General features: G+C 46.2%; 1 protein-coding gene across 13 annotated transcripts in view; it reads left to right on the top strand.

Annotated features, from left to right (window-relative positions):
* The window catches only part of LOC124711044 (C-Jun-amino-terminal kinase-interacting protein 4), a 265,595-nt gene that overhangs the window by 206,609 nt on the left and 48,755 nt on the right, over nucleotides 1–10,231 (top strand). The window contains exon 27 of one of the 13 annotated variants that reach the window (XM_047241003.1): nucleotides 6,139–6,199. The exons of the other annotated variants lie outside the window; for them this stretch is intronic. Coding sequence (XP_047096959.1) covers nucleotides 6,139–6,199 — 61 coding nt within the window. The remainder of the gene's footprint in view (nucleotides 1–6,138; nucleotides 6,200–10,231) is intronic. 13 annotated transcript variants of the gene reach the window in all.

A 10,231-nucleotide genomic window follows, 5' to 3' on the forward strand; every position in this document is an offset into this window, starting at 1 on the left:
ACTGGTTTTGGGCTACCATGCCCATTTTCAGATTTCAGTTACATAGTTGTTTTGATGAAAAGCGTGTCGTCTGGCGCACACCGCACAAGCATATTTGAGTATTTAGTACCACGTCGTAAGTTTTTCATTAATAAAAATACATTTAAGTGCTTGCATTTATTTAGATGTAATGTGAAATAGTTGTGTTCACTTATGTAAGTTCTAGTAGATAGCAATTTGTTTTGTTATGGTCCATGTCATTTACCAGGTCAATGTATATGTTGTTGAATTCTACACAGCACACATTTTGTAAATAAGTTACTGTGGCACACTGCATAATACTCCCAACACCGGTGTTTAACTTCACACATGTGCTACACACTTCATGTTTTTCTTTATAATGCAGAGGTTGTCATTAAACAAAGATTAAAAAAAAATTATTCATTTTCTATGGACTAAGGATGTAAATAAGAGTAACGATGATTATGTGGGATGTGCAAAATGCAGCATGTCGATAATAGAAAAATATTTGCATTCTGTGATTAAGAGACAATAAGACAAATTGTTTTTAGTGTGTTTTTTAATGTAACTGTCAGCACAAATTTTGGCAAAACACTTTAAAGTCAACTTATTGCATACTATAAATTAGACATATATGTACAAACATTTATATATACAGACATTTGATTATCATTACAGATTATAAATTAGTTGCAGAACATGCAGAATTAGAAAGTTGAAGGGGAGAAGAGAGCAACACGTTTGTTCATTGTGATAGTTTATATTTATAAAATTTTATACTGCTATCTTAAATAGGTTCTTTTTTCCACGGTGTTGTGGCTATTAGGGGTCCAGTTTTTGTTTGATTTCTTTTAACATCCCAAGGAAATTATTTAGAAATTGTTTATTGGCTAGCTCCAACTGCTAACTTAGAATGTATTGGGGTGAAATGAGCGTGTAAAAATATATTTATAGTTGCTGTAGTAGGTCCATTTTCTTGCCTTTGTTGGTGGTGTGTAATATCTATTTTTACTGTTAATGTTAGAAACTGAGTGTCCATATTGGTCCATGTGGCTATTGCGTATTTATTTAAATTTTTTAGTGTAAAGGCATCCATGTGTTCACGATATCTTATACTGAAGCTTCTGCTGGACTGTCCAAGATTAAAGCTAGGGCAATCATCAGAAATAATCATGTAAATTCCTGATATTTCTGCAAACAGTTCTTTCTCTGCTGCTAGTGATTTACTGTCTTCAGTTTTATTGTATAGGTGGTCAATTATTTGTGGTGTATAATTCTTTTACAGTCATCAGTCTTCTGACTGGTTTGATGCGGCCCACCCCGAATTCCTCCCATGCGCCAACCTCTTCATCTAACAGCAGCACTTGCAACCTATGCCCTCAATTATTTGCTGGATGTATTCCAACCTCTGTATTCCTCTACAGTTTTTGCCTTCTACAGCTCCCTCTAGTACCTTAGAAAACATTCCCTGATGTCTTAACAAATGTCCTATAATCCTATCCATTCTCCTTGTAAGTGTTTTCCAAGTATTCCTTGTCTCTGCTCCTACACAGAATCTCCTCATTCTTTACCTTGTCAGTCCATTTCATTTTCAGCATTTGTCTGTAGCACCACATCTCAAATGCTTCAATTCTCTTCTGTTCCATGTTTCACTCCTATACAATGCTGTGCTCCAAATACACATTCTAAGAAATTTCTTCCTCAAAGTGAGGCCTATGTTTGATAGTAGTAGATTTTCCTTAGCCAGGGATGCTCTCTTTGCCAGTGCTAATTTGCTTTTGATGTCATACTTGCTCTGGCCGTTACTGGTTATTTTGCTGCCTAGGTAGTAGAACTGTTTTTAAATGAATAAACTGCATAGAGAAGATCATGACGATAGTGGAGCTATAAAGTTGGTAAAGACCTTTCTAGCTTCTAATGTAACCCCACATTAAGAGCCAGAGTAAATATGAACAGATTGCCAAATCTACAGTAAGTGCAAAATAACATGGTTAAAAACTGAAATTAGATACCTCCACATGGAAAAAGATGTACTAAACAGGCAAATACATAAACTTCATTTTGAACTCAGTAATCAGATACATCCAACAGACTAAATGCACATCTCAGATAATATTCATAGACAGATAAACAAAGAACAGCTAAGTATCTCCATGAGACAAAAAAAGAAAATTCAGTCACTTACTTCAAAATGAACACGTTACCCTACAGTCACTCCCAACATTGTAGAATTTGAATTTTGTCATAGAGTAGTAAACTCCATGAACATTGTACTCAATGAAGCTGAACTTGTTTTACTAAATGAAGGTGTCAGACATAATGTTGCATCAAAACTTAATGACAAAAACATCAGAGAATTAGTTGAAGTTCAAAAGCCAAACAAATTATGACCAAAAATTTATAATCAACTCACAAATCTGGTAAAACTGATTCAGAAATACTCACTATCATTAATAAAAAAACTTACAGATGACAAAACCCTTGTTGTAAGGGAGATACAAGTAACAATGCAGTAGTTCTATATGAAGAAGATTACATCAACAAAGCCTTACGGTTCTTTCTTCAAAACAACATAAAAGAACTGAAGACTGACCCACACCTAAATATCAGGCTCAGTGTAGGAAACACCTTTTATCAGGTGCTGATGTTTAACGTTGCTTAGTCATGAATCCCATATCTCCTGAACTAAGATCTCAGGCAAAGATTCATAAATCTCATTGGCCACTACGGCTCACTGTTAATTCAAGGAGCAGCCCTGTATATTACATCTCTAAGAAGGTTAATGATTTTCTTTGCAACTTTTACGTGGTTGAAGACAACTTCTCTATCAGAAATCCCCTACAGTTTGTTAATGATATAAATGATCTGCACATACCAAACAATTCCAGGTTTGCATCCCTGGACATTGTGAACCTGTAGGTAAATGTACCTGTCCATGAAGGCAGTGATGTACAAAGTTTTAGAGTTGCTAGAATTAATTGTATTTTGTAACTACTTCTCATCCAACAAGAAAATCTTATCTGTATTTACATTAACAATTTAGAAAAGAAATTTTTTAAGGTCAGTACCCATTAAAAAGACAAACTGATTTACTGCAAAAGATACGTTGACACAGTCACCTTGTTCAATGGTACAGTATATGAAATATAATCATTTTCAAATGCCATGAGGGTAACATGCACGCCAATATCAACTTCACTGTTGAACGTGAGACACTAGAGGGTATCAGTTTTCTTGTTTTGAGAATAAAAAACTTGAAACAAAACCATGCCTTTGGAATTCGTAGAAAACCCACCATCACAGATGTAATTATAAAAAATTCTTCATGCAATGGTGCACAACACAAAATGGCTTCTTTTAGATCCTTATTAAATCAGACACATAATATTCCCTCCAGTTTATCTTCCAAGGACAAAGAAATCAATATTATCAACACTGTAGTGAAAAATAATGGCTATAAACCACAAATAATTGACCACCTATACAATAAAATTGAAGACGGTAAATAGCCTGCAGTAAATTCACAACCACTCTTCCTGCACACAATCTCATACCAAACTGCCAATCTTTTCTGAAGGATAGGAGTTCCAATAAGTTTCCACACCAATAACACTGTGCAACATAACATTATCCACAGGACCAAAACCACCAGCATAGGCCTAGAAAAATCAGGAATTTCAAGATTATTTGTGACAATTGTCACAGCTTTTGTCTTGGATAGACCAGCAGACGCTTCAGTATAAGATATCGTCAACATATGGATGCCTTTAGACTAAAAAACTTAAATATGCAATAGCCACTCACGTGGACCAACATGGACACTCAGTTTCTAACATTAACAATAATTATAGATATTACACACCACCAACAAAGGCAAGAAAATGTATCTAAGCAACTGTAAATATATTTTTACACTCTCACTGCACCTCAGTACATTCTAAATTAGCAGCTGGAGCTAGCCAATAAACAGTTTCTAAATAATTTCCTTGGGATGTTCACAGAAATCAAACAAAGACCTGTTTAAGATATTAGTATAATATTGTATAAATATAAACTATCACGATGAACAAATGTGTCGCTTTCATCCCCCCTCCAACTTTCTAATTCTACATATTCTGCAACTAATTTATAATCTGTAATGATAATCAAATGTCTGTATATATAAATATCTGTACGTATATGTCTAATTTATAGTATGCAATCAGTTGGCTTTAAAGTATTGTGCCAAATTTTGTGCTGGTAATTACATTAATTAAAAAAACACTCTTATCTCTTAATCTTATAATGCAAATATTTTTCTGTAATTGATATGCTGCATTTTTCACATCCCACACGTTGTCTTTGCTCTTTTTATATTCTTAGACAATAGAAAATGAATGATATCCTTTTGTCTTTGCATAATCATAAATTGTAAAGAAAACCATCAAGTGTATAGCACATGTATGAAGTGTGCCGCAGTAATTTATTTACAAAATGTGTGCCTGTGTGGAATTCAATAATGTATATGTCAACCAGGTAATCAACGTGGACTAAAACAAAGCAAATCGCCATCTACTGGAACTTAAATAAGTGAACACAACTGTTTCACATTATTTATAAATAAATGCAAGCACTTAAATGTTTTGATTAATGAAAAACTTACGAAGTGTCACAAAATACTAAAATATGCTTGTGTGGTGTAGGCCAGATGACATGCTGTACATCAAAACAACTATGTAACTGAAAATATTAGCCATCTGAAAATAGACATGGTAGCCCAGAACCAGTTAGGGCACTAAAATAAAACATTTAAAATGTATTTGTGGTAGGTTGTGTCATTCACCATTCACCAATTACCTAATTTGTCTTGAGTTGTCTTCTGAGGCCCAGTAATTATATTTGAAAATGGTGCAAACTCTTTGCTTTTTGTTAGGCAGACTTGTTTCTTGGCAAAAATGCAAATGAACAGCCGGTTGTAGCAGTTGCTCCATTGATATACAATTCATATCCCAGGATTAGTCTTCAAACGTCCAGACAACAGCTCAAATCACCACCCACCTTTACTCTCCCCATAATAAACACTTACACGAACACTGTGGTAGGACACCATGATTTGCCATCTGGCACTTGTGTTATCATTAGCTAAAACAATTATTATATAACATTTGAATATTATTCCACATTCTATGGCATCTATTTTCAAAAAATTTAGCATTAACTTTTATTACAGTCAAGTCTTTATACTTACCCTTAGTTTGGTTATTTAACAAGACAGGAATAATCTGTTTCCCCAACTTATCTAATCCTTCACTTAGGGAACAAGATTAAGACTTCTACTGTTATTTTGAGAGTTCTTCAGGTACATTTCCATTTTGTCTACTGCAGTGTTATCATTGTAATATTCTTTTGGGTGTCTCTAAACCCTTCTTGCCATTTATGGTTGTTGTTATAGTATCTATTCATTTACTAAATTTCAGCATAGACGTATCATCAAATTACCTGTCTCTTTAAATTTCCATCTTTCATACTGTGAATGTTGACCACTCAGCATTTGTCATTCTGAAAACAGTTGAGATTCAGTGTAATGTAATATGAAAAATGCAGTTTATTGTTGACTTGCTGGCTCTCTGCTATTTTCTTTATTCGTATCTGGTTTATATTTGCTTTCACTTGCCGTTCAAAAATGGGTAGCTGTAAGCTGTAAACACACACACACACACACACACACACACACACACACACACACACACACACACACCTACACCTACACCTACATATACATACTCACTGCTATGTAACAACACTTTGATGCTCTGCTTGCATACAGCTTGTCATGTTACTGATGTTTTTGTGTGTTGGTGATAAACTACTGGTAATACATAACCTTTAAATGTGGTGGTTGTTCTTATGGTATATCTTAAATTTAGAAGATAAATCAATTTAACATGATTCTCATTTGCTGATTACCTTACCTCTTGGACAAGTAATATCCTAAGACAAATTAACAGATTTAGTCTGTTAACTAAAACTATTCAAAACATAAAAAAGAAAAAGGTGCTGTTTAAAGGAGCTTAATGTGGTTATTTTTTGCATGAAACAAGTTTCAGTTCTTTTCATTAATTTGAAAATGTGTGTGTGGCTGTTGGTTGCCCGTTTCAGTGGACGATGCGGAAGAGGCTCAGGATGCAGCCAGTCACCTGATTGTGTGGCAAATCACTCGGTATGCACCATGATGTAGCTTATTAATAGCTTCTTTCTTACTTGGTTATGGGACTTTTCCATTATTAACAATATGGTGTTGGATAGAATAGAATTTAAAGTGACACCATCTGATTGCTGTTAATGCTCTTCCTATTATAGATAAATGCTTTCTCGTCTTCCGTAAAATAATATTCTAAATTGAGTTCTAATTGTCCTTTGCCTTTTCATCCAAAATGCATTGAAATGTATGCACAAGGAGAATTTCCACAAGTACTGTAAACTAACATTGTGTTGAGAAGGAAAAAAACTTTAACTTGCCTACTTTTCCAAAACACACACACACACACACACACACACACACACACACACACACATACACACACCACTTTAACTACCACTGCAAGGGCTTCTGGAGTTAAAATAGTAAAATACTTCAGCAGCTGGACGTCCCTCTCTCTACTGAAAATTTCTGGGACAAGAGAGATATTTAAATGAGGTAGTGGGGAGGAGTGGTAAAATGATGATGAAATGCTTTCATGCATTAATGACAGTTCTCCGGAAAAAGAAGATACAAAGCACAGGAAATGTTTGTGAAGTGCTATATTATCATGTTTAGAATATGCATTCAATTTCTTTCCCGCTTAATCTTTACCAGTATCTATAAAACTTGTGAGCCATAGGTACAAGCATTTTTTTATTAACTAATTGAATAAATATTCTATCTTGCCTTAATCACTTTTCCACTGATACATTAACTACAAAATGTGCCTTGCAGATTGTACTACATATACCACACCCTCAGAATTTCCCTCCCACACCACACAAAATCCAGAGTCTAAACAGACTCGAAACATAGTCATGACCTTTCCTTCAGAAGCATCAATCCACGGAAGTATCAATCTTTCCAAGGGCATTACCTTTTACCCCATACACCAATTCAATTGTAGCGGAATTGTTATAGGCCTCCTCTCCTTCCTGTGGTCCCAACAGTGGAGACACTATTTCACCACAAACTGTACCAACCACACTCAACTCAAAGCCATTGTTGAACCCCGCCGAACTCAGCTCACTCCTCCACCCAACCGTGATCCACTCACACTGCTCCAAAATCACCCCTTGTTAACATACCAAAATTTCTCAACCTTGTGTCACCTTCATTCCACAAATTCCTCAACAAGGAAGCAAACCTTACATCTGCAGAAAGAACTGCAATATACCACCACCTGCCTTATAACCTTACATGTAGACAAAGGCTCCACCACTGTGGTTTGGAACGTCGAGAAATACCTGGTAGAAGAACTGTCAGATTCATCCGCTCACAAACGCTGCCATAGTGACACCAATCCCGAATTTCAACAGGGTCTCCAGTCTCTTCTCATATCGCCAGGCCCAACCCAATACATCTCCCTCCTAATCTCCACCTTACCCCTCACCTCCCCGTCCATTCTCCCTTCCCCCTCCTTCCATTCTCCACCCCCCTCTCCCCCCTCCCCACTCTCCCCTCTCCACCCTCCCCGCGCTCCCCCCTCCCCGCTCTCCCCTCTCCCCCCTCCCCGCTCTCCCCCCTCCCCGCTCTCCCCTCTCCCCGCTCTCCCCTCTCCCCCTCCCCGCTCTCCCCTCTCCCCCCTCCCCACTCTCCCCTCTCCCCCCTCCCCGCTCTCCCCTCTCCCCCCTCCCCGCTCTCCCCCCTCCCCGCTCTCCCCTCTCCCCCCTCCCCGCTCTCCCCTCTCCCCCCTCCCCGCTCGCCCCTCTCCCCCCTCCCCGCTCTCCCCTCTCCCCCCTCCCCGCTCTCCCCTCTCACCCCTCCCCACTCTCCCCTCTCCCCCCTCCCCACTCTCCCCTCTCCCCCATCCCCGCTCTCCCCTCTCCCCCCTCCCCGCTCTCCCCTCTCCCCCTCCCCGCTCTCCCCTCTCCCCCCTCCCCGCTCTCCCCTCTCCCCCCTCCCCGCCCTCCCCTCTCCCCCCTCCCCGCTCTCCCCTCTCCCCCCTCCCCGCTCTCCCCTCTCCCCCCTCCCCGCTCTCCCCTCTCCCCCCTCCCCACTCTCCCCTCTCCCCCCTCCCCGCTCTCCCCTCTCCCCCCTCCCCGCTCTCCCCCCTCCCCGCTCTCCCCCCTCCCCGCTCTCCCCCCTCCCCGCTCTCCCCTCTCCCCCCTCCCCGCTCTCCCCTCTCCCCCCTCCCCGCTCTCCCCTCTCCCCCCTCCCCGCTCTCGCCTCTCCCCCTCCCCGCTCTCGCCTCTCCCCCTCCCCGCTCTCCCCCCTCCCCCCTCCCCGCTCCCCCCTCTCCCCCCCTCCCCGCTCCCCCCTCTCCCCCCTCCCCGCTCCCCCCTCTCCCCCCTCCCCGCTCCCCCCTCTCCCGCTCTCCCCTCCCCCCCTCCCCGCTCTCCCCTCCCCACCCTCCCCGCTCTCCCCTCCCCCCCCTCCCCGCTCTCCCCTCCCCCCCTCCCCGCTCTCCCCTCTCCCCCCTCCCCGCTCTCCCCTCTCCCCCCTCCCCGCTCTCCCCTCTCCCCCCTCCCCGCTCTCCCCTCTCCCCCCTCCCCGCTCTCCCCTCTCCACCCTCCCCGCTCTCCCCTCTCCCCCCTCCCCGCTCTCCCCTCTCCCCCCTCCCCGCTCTCCCCTCTCCCCCCTCCCCGCTCTCCCCTCTCCCCCCTCCCCGCTCTCCCCTCTCCCCCCTCCCCGCTCTCCCCTCTCCCCCCTCCCCGCTCTCACCTCTCCCCCCTCCCCGCTCTACCCTCTCCCCCCTCCCCGCTCTCCCCTCTCACCCCTCCCCGCTCTCCCCTCTCCCCCCTCCCCGCTCTCCCCTCTCCCCCCTCCCCGCTCTGCCCTCTCCCCCCTCCCCGCTCTGCCCTCTCCCCCCTCCCCGCTCTGCCCTCTCCCCCCTCCCCGCTCTACCCTCTCCCCCCTCCCCGCTCTACCCTCTCCCCCCTCCCCGCTCTACCCTCTCCCCCATCCCCGCTCTACCCTCTCCCCCCATCCCCGCTCTCCCCCCTCTCCCCCCTCCCCGCTCTCCCCCCTCTCCCCCCTCCCCGCTCTCCCCCCTCTCCCCCCTCCCCGCTCTCCCCCCTCTCCCCCCTCCCCGCTCTCCCCCCTGCCCGCTCTCCCCTCTCCCCCCTGCCCGCTCTCCCCTCTCCCCCCTGCCCGCTCTCCCCTCTCCCCCCTGCCCGCTCTCCCCTCTCCCCCCTGCCCGCTCTCCCCTCTCCCCCCTGCCCGCTCTCCCCTCTCCCCCCTGCCCGCTCTGCCCTCTCCCCCCTGCCCGCTCTGCCCTCTCCCCCCTGCCCGCTCTGCCCTCTCCCCCCTGCCCGCTCTGCCCCCTCCCCCCTCCCCGCTCTGCCCCCTCCCCCCTCCCCGCTCTGCCCTCTCCCCCCTCCCCGCTCTGCCCTCTCCCCCCTCCCCGCTCTACCCTCTCACCCCTCCCCGCTCTCCCCTCCCCGCTCTCCCCTCCCCGCTCTCCCCTCCCCGCTCTCCCCTCCCCGCTCTCCCCTCCCCGCTCTCCCCTCTCCCCCCTCCCCGCTCTCCCCTCTCCCCGCTCTCCCCTCTCCCCTCTCCCCCCTCCCCCCTCTCCCCCCTCCCCGCTCTCCCCTCTCCCCCTCCCCGCTCTCCCCTCTCCCCCCTCCCCGCTCTCCCCTCTCCCCCCTCCCCGCTCTCCCCTCTCCCCGCTCTCCCCTCTCCCCCCTCCCCGCTCTCCCCTCTCCCCGCTCTCCCCTCTCCCCCCTCCCCGCTCTCCCCTCTCCCCCCTCCCCGCTCTCCCCTCTCCCCCCTCCCCGCTCTCCCCTCTCCCCCCTCCCCGCTCTCCCCTTTCCCCCCTCCCCGCTCTCCCCTTTCCCCCCTCCCCGCTCTCCCCTCTCCCCCCTCCCCGCTCTCCCCTCTCCCCCCTCCCCGCTCTCCCCTCTCCCCCCTCCCCGCTCTCCCCTCTCCCCCCTCCCCGCTCTCCCCTCTCCCCCTCCCCGCTCTCCCCTCTCCCCCCTCCCCGCTCTCCCCTCTCCCCCCTCCCCGCTCTCCCCTCTCCCCCCTCCCCGCTCTCCCCTCTCCCCCCTCCCCGCTCTCCCCTCTCCCCCC

This window comes from Schistocerca piceifrons, chromosome 1 (genome assembly GCF_021461385.2).
Source record: "Schistocerca piceifrons isolate TAMUIC-IGC-003096 chromosome 1, iqSchPice1.1, whole genome shotgun sequence".
Classification (NCBI taxonomy): domain Eukaryota; kingdom Metazoa; phylum Arthropoda; class Insecta; order Orthoptera; family Acrididae; genus Schistocerca; species Schistocerca piceifrons.